The sequence below is a fragment of the Hippocampus guttulatus genome, chromosome 6, assembly GCF_054856545.1.
Source record: "Hippocampus guttulatus isolate MCC_2025c chromosome 6, RoL_Hgut_1.0, whole genome shotgun sequence".
NCBI lineage: Eukaryota > Metazoa > Chordata > Actinopteri > Syngnathiformes > Syngnathidae > Hippocampus > Hippocampus guttulatus.
The window spans coordinates 8,629,409-8,649,283 of NC_141266.1; the positions used below are offsets into that span (position 1 = coordinate 8,629,409).

At 39.9% G+C, this 19,875-nt stretch overlaps 1 protein-coding gene across 2 annotated transcripts in view; it reads left to right on the forward strand.

Annotated features, from left to right (window-relative positions):
• Positions 1 to 2,233: 2,233 nt before the first annotated feature.
• vps13b (vacuolar protein sorting 13 homolog B) overlaps positions 2,234 to 19,875 on the forward strand; it is a 343,076-nt gene continuing 325,434 nt past the window's right edge. For both annotated transcript variants that reach the window (XM_086112801.1, XM_086112800.1), the window contains exons 1-4: positions 2,234 to 2,507; positions 3,168 to 3,326; positions 5,458 to 5,601; positions 18,434 to 18,551. In XM_086112801.1, the coding sequence (XP_085968927.1) occupies positions 3,180 to 3,326; positions 5,458 to 5,601; positions 18,434 to 18,551 (409 nt within the window). In that variant the 5' untranslated portion in view covers positions 2,234 to 2,507; positions 3,168 to 3,179. The remainder of the gene's footprint in view (positions 2,508 to 3,167; positions 3,327 to 5,457; positions 5,602 to 18,433; positions 18,552 to 19,875) is intronic.

Consider the following 19,875-nt stretch of genomic DNA (forward strand, 5'->3'; position numbering starts at 1 on the left):
ATCGTAATCATCTTTATAAGCTCCTCCACGATTCTGGCCTTGAGGCACGTTATGTCATGACTATAAACGGCCACACACACAAAATGATCGAAATATGCTTTTCACGTATAGGTGTTAACAGTTGCTCGAATGTGAGTCCATTCAACTGCCCCCCCCCCCCCGTACCCCAACAACAACCACAACAACAACAACATAACTAACTCAAAAATATATTTTTGATGGACCCCGTTAGGGCTCCTAAATGGGAAATTATTTGGCGTTGACCGCTAGTTCCTATTTATTTTTTCAAGGCAAGCGTAAAATCTCCAGCAATGCCGGTCAGAAAGGTTCCTTAGATATACCTATTTATTGTTAAAGAATAAGAATAAGAATATAAAGACCACATTTGTGAAGATTATATATTTCTTCTTCTATCACTTCTGTCTTGTGAATAAAGAATTTTCAACGACATGAAATCATTTCAAGGCCATAAGTCTCATTGTTTTCTTCTGGCTGGACATTTTACAAACCAGATGGACACAAGGGCTCGCGCTGTCTCAACCGTGATTCGATTATCGGTAATAATGCAATGTGTAAAATATAATTATTGTAAAGTTTACTGAGAGTTCTTCTTATTATTATTATAGGAATTTCTCCATTGGAGATAAAGGTTTTCTTATCTTATTTGCTAAATTTCGTTGCATGACACATGTTGTTACGCTCCATGATTTCTCACCAATCGACTCTGTCATCATCGCTCAAGACATAGAAACGGGGCTTGGCCTACCCGAAAGCAAAAAAGAAAAGTAAATGTTTAATTAAAAAAATGTTTTTCAACTGTAACATATGGCAGCAACTGTTCGTCGTCGGCCTTTTCAATAATTTTGGTCAGATTGAACTGCACTGTACTGAAGCGTACGAACATTTCACCAAACTCCACAGGTGTCTGTTTCAGCCGTCCATGCTTTTGATACATGCTCACACATGAGAATTTAAAATTGCCTATACTGTACCTCGGACAGCTCATTGGCACATGCCATAATGCAACTTTTTAAACACTGCTTTGAGGTGAATGAATAATATCCCCAGCATGTATTAATGTAAGTGAATGAACATAATATACGTTTGGGGTAAGTTAATAAACACCAATCATTATTCAAGCCTTCATGGCTCCGAACTACTTTTCCCTAATTTATATATATGCACACACATTTATATATGTATGTGTATATATATATATATATATATATATATACGTTTCAGTTTATAAAGATAGGCTTTCACATACATTCAAATGAACCATTTTCCTGTCGTGCCCCACCCCTCAAATATACATAAAAATAATACTATTTGAGACCAATCTCGGTTTCAACGTGTTTCATTCTACAAATATAGACCAAAAAAGATAGTAAAGCACAGCAAAAATAAATGTATACTGTAAAACTTAATTTTGAGAAATGGACTTCCAAAGCCATGTTCTAGTTGATGAACAACTGTAATATTTTCAACCTCAAAACAGAGTTAATCACTGCACGTTCGGGAAAATGATTGCTGCAAGAATAGCTCCAAATTTGGGCTTTCCCATTGTTTATCTAAATAGGCAAGATAATTTGCATTATTCAAAGCGGTATCTATATCATACGACAGAAACCTGACGATCTTGCCCTGATTTGTGCACACTCAAAGGTAGAGAAATACATCAGACATCAATTACGCAAAAAGTCCACGGTGTTTTAATGTACTTTGTGCTGACCAAGGAATCTGCGACCTAAATAAGCGACGGTACAACTACAACTGGATAGGAAGATAATATTATCAAAATACCTGAAGAGAGATGCGCGTATTGTGTGTATGACGTCCTTTCTCACCGCCCTAGTTTGGCAGGTGTGTGCTTCTAATATGGCCAGAGTGGAAAATATAAATCTTAATCTATTAGGTAAGATTACGCCTCCCTTCTTGAATATTCAATTTAATCGCGAAAGTGTTGAAACGCCCATTATAAAAAAGCAAAACCGGTTGCTGACGTAATATGTATGACCCAATTGAATAAATAACTCCTACATCCCCAATAATTTGATTGGTAGGTTCATTCATTCATGTCTAAATGGAAACTCACCATTGGACATTCAGTACAGTGTACTTGTGTCATGAAGAGTCATTTCAACGAAATGCAGCCGCGAGCAAAGTGGCAGAAACTCAGTTTTACCAGCAGACTTAAAGGCCACACCAGACATGCGGAAGTCGTAATGGTGTTTACCGATGACGCTGACTCTGGAGCTGTAGATAACTGCAGCTTGCGTTTGATAATGCAATGAACTCGTCACTGTAAATACAAATTCAATAGCCACAGAATCGCAGATAGAGTCGCGTGAGAGCATGTTTTTGTCAGGCGTGTCTGCTGTTTAGCCTCGTGGAGACGAAGTTACGAGGACTTCTTCGGCGGTTTAGCTTAGCTACTCTGCCTCGCAGCAGGCGAGCTGGATGCTTCCAATGGTGACAGTTCATAGCTAGGCTAAACACACACCCAAGTAAGTTTTCTGTCTGACCCTACTGTATCAAGTGGGGATAAAAATGCAGTTGCACACGCCTGTGCGCAAGTAAAACGAACTGGTGGCTATCTTTTAGCTGTTTCAGTCCAGTCTTATGTGCAAAATGTGAATGCATGCTTGCAAACAAGCTAACACCGGTACTAAATGGTCAGAATCAGGTATAAAAACAGTCAAATTCATAGTAATGACAACCTTTGCAAAGGGACTACCCTTTCTGTCCCTGCTTTGTCTAAATATCAACGTATCATATTGTCATGCATGCACGCGAAGTCGTTGGACTGGTGTACACACACAGATTGAACTTTTAATTCATTTAATTTTGAACAGTGCCGTATTTGTTTGTTAGCCATACGTTGCAAGAAAACATCGCTAATACAATTCACAGACACACAGACACACTTGCAAACAGCTTCCACAACTGAGCTAACTTTATCATTACATAGGTTGATTTCAGTCATCAATACTGACGGCAATACCGCAGTTACATGAAAGCTAAACTATGAAATGCACGACTCTGCCCTTGTAATCAATTTGTGAATAATTATTACCACTTGGCTTTTGCATTAAAAGCAGGCACAATTCGAAAGGAACAGTACATCAAATAACAATATTTTGCTTTATTTCACAACTGGTTTATAGAAGAGGGACAAGATGTTGGAGTCCTATGTCACACCTCTCCTGATGAGCTATGTGAACAAGTATATAAAGAATCTGAAGCCATCTGACTTGCAGCTGTCTCTCTGGGGAGGAGATGTCGTGCTCAGCAAGTTGGACCTGAAGCTGGATGTGCTGGAACAGGTACTTTTTGTAGTATGTGACCTCTGCTGTCTTGAACCTTTTGTCATTCTACACACTGAAGCCTAGATGTATTGGAATGGTAGTTATTTCATTTGAGTCCCGTTGAAGTGAAAATAAATGTCACCACAAAGAAGAATATTGTTACAAACGTGGTACATTTGAATGATTTAAAAAACATTGGTCAGAATATAAAATGAGGTTTCAAAATGATGTAATATCACGCCTCTGTCTTTGTTCTTGGACACAGTGGGTGTGGCGGCTGAATGCCACTGCTATCACCGGAAAATTGATTTCTTCATCTGGCATCTTTCTAGCATTTGCATAACTCCATGTTCAAGCTGTGATTAAATATCTAGTTGATGTCTCCCTCCAGAGGCTGAAACTTGTCCCATTTTGACATCTCAGGTTCTTTCCACGCTGCAACAACGAGGCACTCTGAAGCAGCCAGGCTAAATCAAAGCCTCAGTCCACATGATGGCTTTAAAGTTGGACTTTTCAAAAAATATATATATATACCTGTATATATATATTTTTTTACTCCCCTCCTGGTGCTTTTGTCTTTGTCACCATGAGGTGCACATATTTATGGCTGGCAGTGAGGCATTCTAAAGTAGACGTGACAGCGGACTATCCGAAGGGTAATTGCATTTTCGGGGGGTAGGCTAAACTCACTTAGCAGTGGTGCCCGATAACAGCTGATGTGAATGAAGGAGGTCAAGTTCATATAAAGTTGGGGTGGTGGGGGCGGGGGGGTCAGTCATGTTAGTGCCCAAGTGCGTCACTGGGCCCTATTTTGGACAGGGGGGAAAAAAACCAAAACTCAAGTGATTAAGAACAATGGTCCGCAACCTTTTTTGCCCCATGGACCGGTTTAATGTCCGTCAAAAATTTCAGGGACCGACCTTTAAGGCCAGATAAATACAACAAAATAATATGATATGACCTGCATGATAACTGTTGTATTTTTCAAACATAATAAACACGAAATGTCCTATCTGGCCGAAACACTCTCTGGTCGCTATGGTAATGTTTAAACGTGCTTTCAAAATAAGATCCACGACAAATACAAAGTGCATGAAAAATATGACTCACCTTCATCACACATTATGTAGAGTGGGCTTGGTGCGTGGGAATCTCCCGTTGAGATAAATCCAAGTAGGTTTTCTGATACTGTCTGATACATCCCGGCTCGATTACTGCAATTCCCTTTACTTTGGAGTCAGCCAGTCCTCCTTTAAGCGCCTTCAGCTGGTCCAGAATGCCGCCGCCCGCCTCTTGACTGGTACTCGTAAGAGGGAGCACATAACTCCTACTCTGGCATCCCTTCACTGGCTCCCCATACATTTTAGAGTTATTTTCATGATCCTCTTATTTGTTTTCAAATCTCTAAATCTCCTCTAAATGACCTCTTCAAAACTCACTTGTATTCTTTGGCATTCGACTCAGCATGACTTAGATTTGTTCTTGGTTTTACTGTTCAGTGCTTTCTACCGTCTTTGTTACAGATTTGTTTTACTGTTTATTGTATATGTTAAATTGCTCCATGTACAGCACTTTGTATGCAGCGATGTTCGAAAGTGCTCTATAAATACAATTGAATTGAATTGAATTGACTGTCTATTAAATGTAGCCATCTTTTTCTTTAAAGTCGTCAACTCCTTTTCTGTCTCCTGGCTGGGCCTTTTCCCCTTTCCAAAGATGTTTGTTTTTTGCTAATGTTGCTAGCTCCTGGGTTTCATTTTAGCGGTCACCTATCATGTGATCGTAAAGCGTGCCTTGACCTGCGTCAAGAGTGACATACCGTAGACGGATGTAACAGAGAATCCGGTAATTTTTCAGCTTCCGAAATGAATAAAACGAAAGTAATGTAAGTTATTCTTAATGTGCGGCCCGTACCAAATGATCCACGGACCGTTACCGGTCCATGGCCCGGCAGTTGGCGACCGCCGGTGCAGAACACTTGAACACTATCACCACAGTTTAGTCTTATCTCGGCTGAAATTCAATACGATTGACATTTTCCAGGTTGTGATTTGATTCAACATTGATGTAAATGTTCTGATATTGATGCAACAAAAAGTAAAAATACGCACATTTTATAAAGCGACTGTATTTTGTTTGTCATTTGTAGGAATTGAAGCTTCCTTTTACATTCATGAGTGGTCATATCCATGAGCTGCGTATTCACGTTCCCTGGACCAAGCTCGGCTCTGAGCCTGTCGTCATCACCATCAATACCATGGAGTGCATTCTAAAGCTGAGGGATGGAGACCAGGTTTGTTTCCAACATGAACAAGACTCTTCTTTAACTTAAAATAAGTTAATTCTATCTCTTACTTCTAATTGAACTTGTTGGTTCCTTTATCTCAGACTTCTGTTGGAACATGTCAGGTAGATAACCTTAAAAAAAACCTGTCTGAGATAAAGGAACCAACAAGTTCAAAGACTTGTCTTGAGTTGTAAATTCTCTGGGCATCTCAGCGCCCTTGTGGTTAGCATGTCTATTTCACAGGTCTGAGGTTTGGGGTTTCAAGTCTTGACTGCTGCCTTCCTGTGTAGAGTTTGCCTGTTCTGCCTGTCGAACATGAATGTTGAGCTGACTGAAGCCTTCTCCATACGTGTGAATGTGAGAGAATGGTTTGGTAGACTGTATGCGGTCTGTGATTGGCTAGCGACTGGTCCAGGGTGTACCCCACCTCTTGCCCAAAGTCAGCTTGGATAGTTCCCAACTCATTCGGACCTGAATTTGGACTTGTGCTCTCCCAAATTCAGAGATTGGATTTCAGTTTTTGTCTGTTACAGGCTTTTTATTAAATTATGCATGCACATCAATACCATGGTGGGTATGCTTTTAAAATTTAGTATGTGAAAAAAAATCCTAATTATTAGAGTAAAGAGTATCTTAGGCCTGTCATGATAATGATTCCACCGAAGTACTGTATCTCTCCATGAGAAAAAAAAACTCGTTTTTTGTACACAGTTTTTTCCATGTTCATTTACGTGCGTGTTTTACATACCTCATCAACATTCACTCACGCTGCTTCGTCGCCTCTTCTGTTCGTCAGCCTGTTCACTCACTCACATACACACCAACAGTCAGAACAGAATGGCTTTTGAAACTCTTTTAAACAGTTTGTTTCACATGTGGGTGTCTCATTGGTTCTTAGGCACATGGAACTCTTTCTGATTTATTAATGAGGTGCAGCAGTTTATAGTAGCGTGAATAATAGCCATGTAGCATTAATTAACCCTAGCCGGGGCAACCATGCACATCAGTGCTCTTTTTGTACTGCCTCATTGTTTATGCACAGTTGGTTCAGGGAACATTCGTTACGCCAATCAGGAACTTAAGAGATTGGCGACCCACGCCAGATATCCGTTTTGAGTGAGAATTTAAAGTGAGACCGGCATCATGGGTCCGTATCCCTCCAAAGCTGGTGAATCGAGGGAGCTTACAGCTTGCTTGAAATCGCTACATGTTTATACGATCTCAGGCACAAAATACTTGAATTTGCCACAAATGTGATAGGACTAGGACCGACTTCAGTGGCCTTCGTTACTTCCATAAACGCTGTGCCGTGTGACGTCATGTTTTGTGTGCATGTGTCTTACTTTATAGCTGCTTTTTGTTTTTGTAAGGTGAAGGACTAAATCAAAAGATTGGATTGAACAAAAAAAAATGGGCATCATGCCCTGCAGTGTGATTGTAGCCCGAGTGACAGAAGAATGATCTATATTGTTGGAAATTAACATGCCATTTAGAATTCTCCTTTTTATAGCATCATGAAATATTTGACAGACAAGAAAGGTTTATATCATTTTATTTGGTTGTAACAGCTTTGACTTCTCACACTTTTCTGTATTTTTGGTGAGTTGCTTGGTGAAATCTTTGCTATTCATGCAAGTTTGCAAAGTACATTTGAAAGCCAGTACAATGTCTTTTGGGGAAGTTTGAGTTTTCAGGCCAGATGTCCCAGAAGAAACACATTTCAAGGCAAGTCAATTACAGGTAATTATATAGGTTGTGGCAAAAAGATTTGTAACACATGAGTTTTAGCTGCTCAAAATTAAGGGGAAATATCATACAGTGCCCGTGGCTACTGCTTGTTGGATCAGGTTTCCAGAACCAAGGAAATTGAAACTTGGCTTTTAGTAGTCAACGAGAGTTGAAGGTCATCCACCAGCATAGAACTTGTGCAGTGCAAATTTTCAAAACAGCTATTTGTTGGAGATTTATTTCTTGTTTTATTTTTTTATTAAATAGTCACTGCCGAAAGATTTTTTTTTCAGGAGTGTCCGGGTGGAATTACAAATGCGTTTTGGACAAATTATTCAGAGGTATGTATACCCATGAGACAAAATTTGGAGTAAGGCCAGACTTGAAGCAGATGTTCTTCCATCTGAAGGAATTTACATTAGCTACTACTATTGATGTGTTGGTTGCGACTGATCAGGTTCTGAGAGTACGGTACTCTCTTTATAGTTAACAATGGGAGCCGTCTCCTGATTGGAGGGAAATTTCTTGTTGCTGCTCTTCTTTTCCTGTTCAGCCCATATGCATTTTCGTCAAAATGTGTGGCGGTGTCTGTCCCTCCACTCTTTGCAGAAGGGGTAAGATGAGCATGAGGTGGGATTGCTATGTGGTGACCACACGCAGCAGGTTAAAGAAAAAAAAAAGAGCATCAAAACAAACAAAGCAAAATTTGGACATGCTTTAAAGTTGGAAGATTGTGTAGGGAATGCAAAATGAAAAATAATCTTAACAGGCAGACTCTACAAACAGTCTGAATCAGAATTATGCATACGGTTCACCTTTTCTTCCAGAGGGGAAAAGAGACACAAGGGAACCTGTTATTAAATAACGTAAGAATGTCTACTGCAACTGTCACTGCTCCTAAAATAGATACACAACAATATTACAACGGTCCTTTATGTTTGTATTATACATTCATTTATCTGAATTACTGAAGCAGTATAAGCAATGGAAATACGATCTAATGTATCTTTTGAATTAGTAATTCATTTTACACATGGCCTGTGCCGGAGTTTATCCCAGGCGACTATCACAACAACAACCATTCACAGTCAAATCGTCACCTTCGGACAATTTTGTGTTTACAATTAACATACCATGCATGTTTTTGGAGTGTGGGAGGTACTCAGAGAAAATTTACTCAGGCATGGGGAGAACATGCAAACTCCACACAGGAGGGCTGGAGCCCAGTTTTGAATCCCCAACCTCTGAACTATGAGGTTGATGTGCTAATCATTTGGTGACCATGCCAACGCATAGCGGACCTGTCAAAAAACCTTTTCACAAACATTTGTGGTTTCCCAAATATATTTTGTTTTCCATTAAAAACAAATAATCGGAATGAACCTCTGTTGATCCTATTATGGTTTCCCAACAAGAGGTCCACATATCTCAGGAGGTACGCAAGCTTATGGGCACGCGGCCACATTGCAAAGGAGTACGTGGAGACGTAATATTTTATTTCCAAGATGATAAGTAATTATTCTCAGTCATTTCATAAGTCGGTCAATGAAATGCTATGTGTGCACTAAAACGTGCTTCCCTGGGGAGACAAGTGTTTTATTCCTGATAATTGATGTTTAAATGCCTCCTTACAGGGGACTTATTCCAGTGAACTCCTGTTTTTTTGTGATCCATCTTGTAAGAGTTGTATATAGTATAAGAAAGGCATGATTATTATTTAGTTTTATTTCATATTTTTAAAATTTATATAATGTATTTATTTTCTGTTTGAGTTAAAAAGAAGACACCGCCTGACAAATAAATGCTATTATCTAACAAGACAAACTAAACAGATTTTCATATCATGATCAGTTGTGTTACGTTCCACTTTTGAAAAATCATCACCCTGTATGTGTTAGGGGATACTCAGAGCATGATGAAAGAATTTGGGAGTACACAAAACAGCAAATATTGGGAAACACTGTATTAAAGGCCAAAATGCATCCACAAGAATAAATGTCTCTTTCAAAACACAAAATCAGAAATTACTTTTTAAACACACATCTAACTCTTGAAACAGTTCACATAAAAAAAGAACACCTATCATTTCAATAGCCACTAAAAAGACGAAAACACATCAGGTCTGTATTTTAGTTGAAACTGTGTTTTGTTGCCTGGTATGCTGGACAACAATCTGATGGGTTTCAGACCAATGTTCAAGTAACACTGAACTCTAATTTAATAATAATTCATTCTAGCAAATGACACATGCAGATGCACATTTCAAATAAGAAAGTTCCTTTTTTTTTAACCTTTGAGTAACAGCGCCTCGGCAGCTGCATGGTTAAGACATTGCAATGTGATTGAAAAGTTACGCTTATGTTGCCCTAAAATCCACACTATCCACTGCACATTTTTATTTGCTCTTTGTTGGCTGGTCAGTGGTATAGCTCAGCTGTACCGGGCTCTCGTTTTGGGCATCTTGCAAGTTCTGATTTCGGAGTTCCCGTTTTCTATTCAAGCGACATATGAGACTCCATGTTTGAGCCAGCTGCTGGAAGGATAGAAAGATATCCATGCATCCATTGATTCTTAAAAAATCTCTGCTAAGTTGAAGTGACCCATCTTGACTGAGAGACGAGTTTTGTATGTCGGGAGCGAAGTTTAGCTTGGGAAGCAGGAGAAATTCAGAGTGTGTTGTCGCTGTATTTACACGCGCACTTTAGGTGCATTTAAATCATCTGCAAGCCATTTAGGTTTTAGGTTTCGAGATGAGATTGATGAAATTAAACTGTTACAGGATCATAGTTTTGGGTATATTTAGGTTTTGAACTATTATAGGCATTTCTAAACCTTTTTGGAGGAGAGGGTCAATGTTTGCTCAGTTCCGCTGTGACAGTAGTTGGTCCCAATTCCACACAAATAGTGGGGGAGTAACTGTCTTGTGAGTTTTGGTCTTCAGATCAGGTGGTATATAGCTTTTGGATATTGTTTTTTTTTTTTTGTATTTGTTTGTATTTTGACCACACAATGTAAATTGACCATACTGAAAGGAGGCTGAGCAAATTTACTGCACCCCCCTCCTTTTTTTATTTTCTTGACGGGTTAGAAAACCTCTCCTGATATTAAAGTTGAGGTGGTATCAGCAGAGATTCTGGCTTGACAGCAGTTGCGGTGGATGATAACACTCCCAAGCAATCTATATTTCTTTACAAGACAAAGATAAGCCTTTGCCGAGTAACGTTTTTCTGGTTTTGGCTCTGTCTTTAGCCTCACGTGGGAGGTTTAGCACTGCTGAGTGCATTTGCCACTGCTGTAGACACTCTGATTGATGCATTGTTTCAAGAAGATTTGGGGAGGTGCCTCTCAACATGCTCTCGCTATTCCAGAGCCTTTTCTTAAGTTGAATTCCTTCCAAAGTCTTTTAATCTTTATAAATATTAGATAGTATCCAACTAATGTAATTGGTAATAATGCGATCCATTTCTTTCGAAAAAAAGAGTCAAATATAATATGATATATACTGTAGACCAAAAAATGTTGAAATTGACTGTGACTGCGAGATTCTAGTCTGCTTCCTGAGCACCGTTGAGGTGCTCTTGAGCTAACGCACTGAATCTACAACTTGCTCAGGGGCACGGCAAATTAGTTTGTAAATAAAATATTTATATCTATATATTTCTATTTTTGCCACCCATTTATATTTGATCTTTTGATTTTGGAAGTGAAATCATCAAATACTGTATAAATACCTTTTACAGTGTAGTGCTCGTCATCTCCCTTGACAGAACAAGACCAAGTCTATTTGTGCTTGTAAATCTCCACTTACAAGGAGCATAAAAGACAAAAGACAAATTGAAACGAGTAGAAGAAAACAGCCCGTGGGACTTTGCAATCAGAGAGTAAAAAACGGTTAATCTCTGTCCTGTTACCATCCGGAAATCTAGTCTTTGATTCTTGCTTTCAGGCAACAAATGGCTCACAGAGATTGCACGATAAATCCATCTGACCATCAGTTAAGCTCGGCTTTGTCTTCAGGGAAGAGGAGTCAGAAGCTGAGAACATGGACCTTTGAAGCTTCCCCATTCCTACAATTCAACCTCTTGTGATTAAATCGAGAGACACAAACTGACAGACAGTTTTGCTATTTTTTTTTAGGCATGCCAAAATCGAATTGAAAATATGTGGAGAGTTTTCACAAGACTGCCTTTGAGAAAAATATCACCTATATATAACCTTGAATTTAATGTTGTAATGATGCTCATAGATCAGTAAGTTATTGTTTTACTTGGAAAGTGTCAAAGTTTAACAAATGTTTTCTGGCATAAATGTAACAGCTTAGAAAACATAATCAATTGTGCTTTATCAGTTTCTCCCTGATTTAAGTTGTAACAACTCCAGGGTGACCCGTTGCTCTGGGCAGGTTGGCATTCCAGACTGATTTAAAGCATATGCAGCAATGAATACGAGGCAGCGTGTCATTCTACCAGAAAACATCGTACTTAGCTGCCATTGCCTTTGAGTCAGCTAATTGTGGTGCAACACTGCTCTTTGTCTTTGAGCTTTAATGAAGTTTTGGGTTTCTGGTGGGATGATGTTACTGTTGCTCCTCAGACACAGGAAAGGAGCCAGGCCAAAAAAAAAAAAGAAAAGCCCAGCGGCTTCCTCCATCCATTGAGTCAAGTGGTGATCAATACACTCTGGACAGGATGCTGCCACTGCTCAGCTTAATCCTTGCTTTCAGCCCTTCCGGACTGTAGCAATTCCTCTGTGGAGCCTATTACTTGCCTGCCAGGCCCTTGCACAGACACTCGATTTTGACTTTAAGTTTCCGTCTCTGAATACACAACACATTTTGTCAAATATGTTGAAATGCTTACAAAGCTCTGTACATGTACTTGTATGTCTCATAATTTACAGACTACTAAACACACCTGATGAAAAGCTGCAACACCTAGCTTATTAATAGCCGTGCGTCTCCATGTTATAATATGGGATATTTGCAAAGAAAGAGGTCACATAGGTGGATTTTTATCCATCCATCTATTTTCTAAACCGCTTATCCTCACGAGGATGGTGGACGTGCTGGAGCCTCTAGTCCTTGCAGCCTGGTAGATTTTTAAACGTTTTTATTTTTTTTTAAACATGGGTAGAGACGTTTTCTTCCCCCAATGTCAAACGCAGCTAGTTAAACAGAGTTGTCCCTGAACATTTCTCAGTCGCTTTTGTCACACAAGGCTAATTCGTCGATAAGCTTCATCAGGCAGCAGTACACATCAGTCCAAGGTAGTGTAACCGTTGGAAAGCCACTTGTTACGTGTTTGGGAGATGCAGGGGATGTCGCTTCGTGGCTCAAAACGCTGACTTCCGTGGCTAGCCGTTAGTGGCTATTAACAATTGCCAGCAATGGTGTGGGTCGATCACCAAAACGGAGTTGCATTGCAGAGATGGGTGCATTTATGGCACTCATTCCCTATGGTCACATATATATTCGCTTCTCCACCGTTGTGTGCTGCAAACGTACACAGACCTCCGCATTTCAAGCAGCCCGTGTGCAAACTACAGACACAAATGGCTGATGAATAGTCAGTATGATGGAAGACTCGGGATAGTTTCACTGGTCAACTGTGGCATATTCTATTATTTCATTGGTCAGATGTGATGAGTCTTTGGGTAAATCTATTTGTGGCTTCAAGCTCATCAATAAAAATTCTTAAATAAATCACTCCACATAAAAAACAGCAGGGTTCAAAGCGTGGCAAAAAAGTCGCGGTTGACAGATCCAAGATGTTTGACTGGTTGACAGATCCAAGATGTTTGAAGAACACAATTGAAATGTTTTGTTTACCAATTATGACAGTTTTCCATTTCTGAAGCCAGTTCGAACTCTTAACAGGACGTGAGTTGTGTTAGAACCTGGTGTATGGAAGCTATGCAAACATGAAGCCTTGCATGCTAAATCCTCCAACAATTTGGAATTGATATTTATCAACTTGGATGAAAAGTCTTCTCTCATTTCTTTCTGTTTGATTTACTGGTCTTAGAACACTGATACTCTCCAAGAACACTTACGACTTTGCCGTGCCTGCCTTCCAGCTGTACCTCACATGTGCAATTAAGTTGTCAAAGTAGCCTCGGCCATTGCTTGTATTGTTCTTGGCGGTGGATATGTTGTTCAAGAGATGCTCATGCCTTTTATTACGTGCCTAAAGCACTGTATACAATAATGACCGAATGGAAGAAAGAGCGACCACCACTGTTGTGAATATACTGCAGTCTATAGTGTGTTTTATGTCATTATTAGTTATAAATATTTTGAAGTTCCTTTGATTGGGTAATGTATGCGTTTGATTTGCACGCGGTAAGAAACTTTGTTGTTATTTGGATTAGGAATCAAGTTGCCCTGCATTTTGGAATTTCCCATTGCGGGTTGTGGTTGATTTGACAAAGATGTATGTGTCTGTGTATCTGTCAAGGTTATGTGTGGACTGTAATACTACTGTATATAACACGTTGCAGTAATCAGCATTAAGGGATGGCCGTGCTGGCGCAAGCAGCATGCCTCTCATGCTCAGGCTGGGCTTGTGGTTAGTTGATGGAGACATCTGACAGACCAGAGCCTTTTAGATCTAAATTCGGAAAAATGCTGTCCTATTTTCTCATTCTATCTCAGTCTCCGTCTCTTTCTCCCTTCCACTTTCCTTTACTTGCTGACTTGTTGTCCTCTTAGCAATCATTTCTATTTTCTCTTCATGGTACAGTGAGGTTCACTAATAAGAAAGAAATGTGACTAACATTGAAACATCACGACTACTTGATTACTATTTCTTCTTTTCCGAAGGATATCATGTTTCAATTTGCAATGCTGTGCTCTTAAATGGGCGGTGAAACATTTACTTTGTAATCGCGTAGATAGGAATAGTTTGGGCTCAAGAGTCCCTATCCACTCATCAAATGCAAAATTCATGCCACCTACCAACCCAACCAAATCTTTTAACTGCGTATTTGTGGGAATGCCCTTGTGAGCAAACCCTTGGGAATTTAGCCCCACTGTGACTTAACAGTGGCATTACACTGAGTTTCTGCGCCGATGATTTAGCAGCTTGGCTGGGCAAAGATCCACCACTTTCACTCCATGGTCAGATCACACTGTAAATCTTAATCCTTTCGGTATTTTGGCAAAATCATGCCACACGTTAAGACACCTGGGAATGGTTTTGAATTGTAAAAAATGTGTTTTATGCTCCCTTCCAAGCCCTTGTTTTTTAATGCCCTAAATGTGCGAATGTTTGAGTCTCCGTTTTGCATGTCTAATTGGAGTTTGCATGTTCACCCTAGGCATGTGTGACTATTCTCTGTGTAATCTGAGTGAGTGTTAAGCATGAAATGCTTGTATATCTCTTTGTCAGAACTGCAGTCGAACATGGACTTGTGATGTAACTCTGGTCTCGCTTGAATATAGCCTCCAGTTATCCGCTGCCCTAATAGGGATAAGCAATAGAAAGTTGATGGATGTTTCCCTATGACTTTAGCTGACAGTGGTCTTTCTTTTGCCAAACATGTTTGAAGGGGAAAATTAAACACCTATCTTAAATTGTTGTGTAATGTCTATCAGACTTTGTGACTGTTTCATTAAAAACCCATTAGGGGCTTTCTTTGGGGTAATCTTACAGATGGGTTTGAAGCCAAGGAACATTAAAAAAAAAGTGTAATTTGATTCAAATGCAATGAGCTCTGTTTCACTCCACTTGCATTCCAATGGGTTTGTCGTCGATGAGTTAAGCTGCCCCACAAGGTCCACGAGAAGTGAAGAGAAAGAGGCCACATACTGACATTAGATAACCGACATTACTGAAACAATCACAGTCGGTTTTTCTGTGCCAGCTGCAAACCATTTTGTGAGCGTGTGTGTTGTTAGTGTTCAAGCGAGCGTAGACACAGCGGAGTTCAAGTACTTCTATGTAGCTAATATATGATGGCCTGTGTGTCCCTCAATAGTTATAAATGACGAATGGATGATTTTCTTCACATTTGTAGAACCAAATGACTATGGAGAACCGATGACTATGCAGTATTTGATAAGTGCACTTGTAAATGCACTAGAAATTTATCAATCCCCTTTTTTTGACCCATAGCAGGGATGTGTTGACCAGTTCTGTGGTTTATTCATGCACTCGAATTGAAAACAATATCACTTTTTTTCCCCTCAACAGTAACTATATCCTAAAACTTTGATTTGAACATGTGATTGACTGGCACCCTGTCCACATGGTGATGTTGTGACGACCTTCGGTTTGTCCCATCAGGGATCACCACAGCCAGTCAGTAGTCTGCCAAAAGTCTAAAATATATTGGCAGATCACTTGGTGGCAAGTATTTAGTTGTTAAGACACAGTAGGTGTAATCCCAAGAGGGAGTCCTGTCGACCCTGACATGGAAGATGGGGCCTCTTCATATCAGGTGAGTGCGGGGGAGGGGGGGGGGGGGGTCCGGCTGGGTTCTGTCTTTGATGAAGACCTATTGGGTTTCCTTCATTTATTTTATCATGCCAAGAGGTTCGCCCTTCACTGCATGGCCTCCAATCGCCAGGCCTTGTCACGTTGATGTCAGCATGAGTCTGCTAGCGACTCACAGTAGAAAAACAACAGTAACCGTGAGAGTGTTTGCTCCGCAGTGACACCATTCTGTTTAAATGAATTGCTTTTCTTTTACTCATCGTATGACTTCTTTGTTTTAGATGTTTTTTTTTTGGAAAAATTATTCTTGTGTTACATCAGAACTTTGCTTCCAGTAATTCCAAGTCTTCTATGATCTTGTCCTGTTAAGTGTTTGTTGTGGCTGAATAGGCCTTTGGATGTTGGAGCTACAAATTAATTGCCTGCATCAGGATTAATAAAGTTTTCTTAATGTCAATTTGATGCAGCATTGGCCATTTGATGTACCAGTATATGGGCAAAAGGGTTTTTATTTTAAAAAAGGGTTTGGATGACAGTCACAGATCAGAAACTATTTGTTGTGGTCTTACAATGTGTTCAGCAAACCTTTGACAGTGTACAGCTATGTAGTGTATATTGTGAAGTAATAAAAAAAGTAATGAGAGGTAACAAAGGTTAAATGTGTCTAGAGTGTCTGTCTCATATTTTGTATGTTTATACAAAGAAACCTCTGACACTATCTCCAAAGACAATCTTTCTGATAACCAGCAGTGGCAGCAGGGTTCAGCTAATTTTCGAGAGGCTCAGATGAGTGTCAACACTTGAGAGACATGTTTAAAACACTGCCTCTGGGTCTCTCACTCAGCCAGATGTCTGCAGGGGGTAGAGGTTAGGTCTGGCCTTCCTGTATTCTATCCCTCAGCTGGTGCCCACTTACGCTCTGGCTAGGAGGTCCCCCGTTGCCTTTAGGCAATGCCACTGTCATAGCTAAATCGCACTGCTCTTTTTTTTCCTGCGGCTCTGTTCTTTCGTGCTTTGTAGTCTTAAAGCTTTTCTATGATATCTGTACAGTAGTTTATTTCTTAAAAGACTGACTTCATATGGGTTCAGGCATTGCTTGTCCAGCCTTACCGCAGTCCCCATCGTGTACCTTCTTTGCTCCTTCCAGCCCTTTTTTCCCTGTTTTGTGTCCTTCCGTGGTAAGCTCGTGATCCATTTACTACGGAGGCAGCATACAGTAATGCTGTCCAAGGAACTCACTTCTTAAAAAAGGCATGTGTCCCTGCGGTTCAGTTCCAACAATAAACGAAATCAAATTTCAATAGCTTTTTAAAATCGCTTTCAATGTTTCTGATAAACGTGAGACTTAAAGGACCTCAGTGACCCAGCATAAATAATAAGCACATGTGAATGTTGCTTGTCTTTGTCTTGCGTAGCTGGCCATTTTACCACCTAGATTGGCTGTTAAATTGTTACAGATCTCCAGTAACCCCTCAATGCCATACACAGTGCTTATCTCACGCTGCCCTCCAAGCTTTTCCCAATGTCTCATGTTTTACAATTGTTGAAATCTTTTTTTCCCCTCTATCATAAAACATTTCACTCCTGTTAGATTTTTAAAAAAGTCTCACAACCTTGTAGCATGTTTACATGAGTTAAAGTATGACAAATATGTTCAATTCAACATTATACATGTGGAGAATCTAGGCTCTAATAACATCTGTAAGTTCTGTGGTTCATGATTCTGTTGGTGTCAGAGGACGGCATGCTTCCATATTCGTGACCGCCATCTTTTTAAACCACAATGGTTTAGGGTTAAACATTTATTAATGAACACATTTTCTCAGCAACCTATAACCCTGAACTAGTTTGGGGGCTCCCCAAAAGCAAAACAATGTGCTTGGAGTGGAGGTTTCCTAAACATGGTGGAGGTGCCCTTGAACAAGCTACCAAATTCCTAAACCACTCACCGCACCATTGAGCTTGCCTGTCATTCTTTCAAATCTCCCTGCCCTGCATGTTTGTGCAAGTGCTCTATATATTGTGCCGAATGTAATGTAAAGCAAATAGAAGAATTAAGTGGCAAATCCATCCATCCATCATTTGAACCGCTTGTCCTCTATTTCATCTTAATGTCTTTCATGCTATCAATTCTATTAAGGAGTAAGCGCCCTGTAACAATGTTTCAAACGGTGCTGTATGAATTATTATTATTATTATTATTATCATTATTCATTCATTCATCTTCCGAACCGCTTTATCCTCTATTATCATTATTATTATCATTATTATGAGTATACATGCATTCAGAATGTGATTACATTCCTGACTTGCGTTCACTCAGTGATGACGTATAGTCAAAGGTCCTGACTCATCCAAGGCCCACTGTTTATTTGTAGGGCCTATAGTGGGAGGAAGGTCTGCTTTGGGATTAATGTTGACCCAAAGAAACACTCAAAATCAGTGCTGCTCGGTTGCTGCCAGCTAAATGCAACTCACATTACACATATTAACTCTAAGTGCTGTCTTTGTTACTTTGCACCCATTGTACACAATGACAAAATAACAACATAATGAATTGGTCAGAACTTGTGCTTTCATCACAAAAGATTTGAACCCAGATTCTATCGCTTCTGTGATTAAAAATCAAATGTCAGTGTCCAGCTTCACATGAGCGTTTTTGTTTATCTCATCAGGATGACCATGAGAGTGAGTCTAGTTCCACGAGTCGCAGCGTCTCAGAGAATTCCAAGGTTGTCGGCAAGCCCCGCCGACTGCAGCAGGCTGCCCCCAGTGACCCGGACCTTCCCCCAGGTGAATGATGGCCCAAGAGCCAGAAAAGCCACGCCGCGTCCCGTCTTTTTGAATGACCGCCGATGGAGGCTATGGGGGAGGGCAGGGACACAGGGTCGACACATATTCCTATTCACACAATCACAGGTTTGAGTTGGCGTTCAATAATGTTGAAAATATATTTGCAATTTAAAGAATAAAGTGGAAAAATTGCGTCCAGAGGTTTGCCATCTAATATTATACATAATGTATTATGTACACAATTAAGGAAGTTCACTCGTGTAAATACATGTGTTGAGGGGGGAGGTGGGTGTATTTGTGCCGCACAATTTTTACAAACCTTCATTTTATGCCATTTGAATGAATTCATTGGCTCAGTCTGAACAGGGTCAACAACAGACAAATCCCACAAGATGTTTGTTATATATGTATATAATATATGATCAATTTTTGTTTAAAAAGTTCTATACCTGCAGAAATTCCTGATAGTTTTGAAATATCTACCGCATGTTCTGCATAACAACTTAGCACCAAACCACGTGATGAGAATTGAAGGCAATTCAATGTTATTTAAATAGGGCAACACATTTTTCTCATGGCACTTTCGACATGGAACAGGTCTCGAAACATGCCCCTCACTAGTGGCGCTCTGATCGATCGGCCACCGGCCGTGATTGGCCGATTTCCGTGGAAGTATGTGATCTGCATATGTCAGTCCCGACCAAGAAAAATGAAAAACAATGACCAACAGAGGGAGACAGAACGGAAAGCCTGGCGAGTCAGATTCAGCGAGTTTCTTAGATAAATTGGGAAAATAGGACACAATGCCTGTCATTGCTGCTCACAAAAAAAAAACGATGAGCCGCAACTCGTGCTTTGCAACCTGCAGCCAGGTAGAGACCAGCCTGTGTGCAATGTAGCGTCCCCTCCCCTTTTCCTTAACACTGCACGTCACATCAACCCAGTAACTGAATCATAATATATAGTGTCCAGTTTTTATATAATATATGGAAGGAGATTTGGACTTAATGTTTCAAAAAAACAATCAGATTCATCAATTAACTGAAAAAATAGTTGATAAATTCTTAAAGTAATCATGAGTAACCAGATCTATAATCACGAATCCATGTGATTGGTATTGTAATCGGTTTCGGCCGATCTCACTTGTGGTCGCTGTCGGTAGCATATAACCCTGATTGATACACCACTACTTAGATTTACACAAACCATGTACTGTATTACAATGTTAGTTTAGTGTCTCAATTCTCGTATGTACACTTCTACAAAACAATTCACGTTAGAAAATTAACAGTCTGCATTATAACATAAAAACAACGTTTTAGTA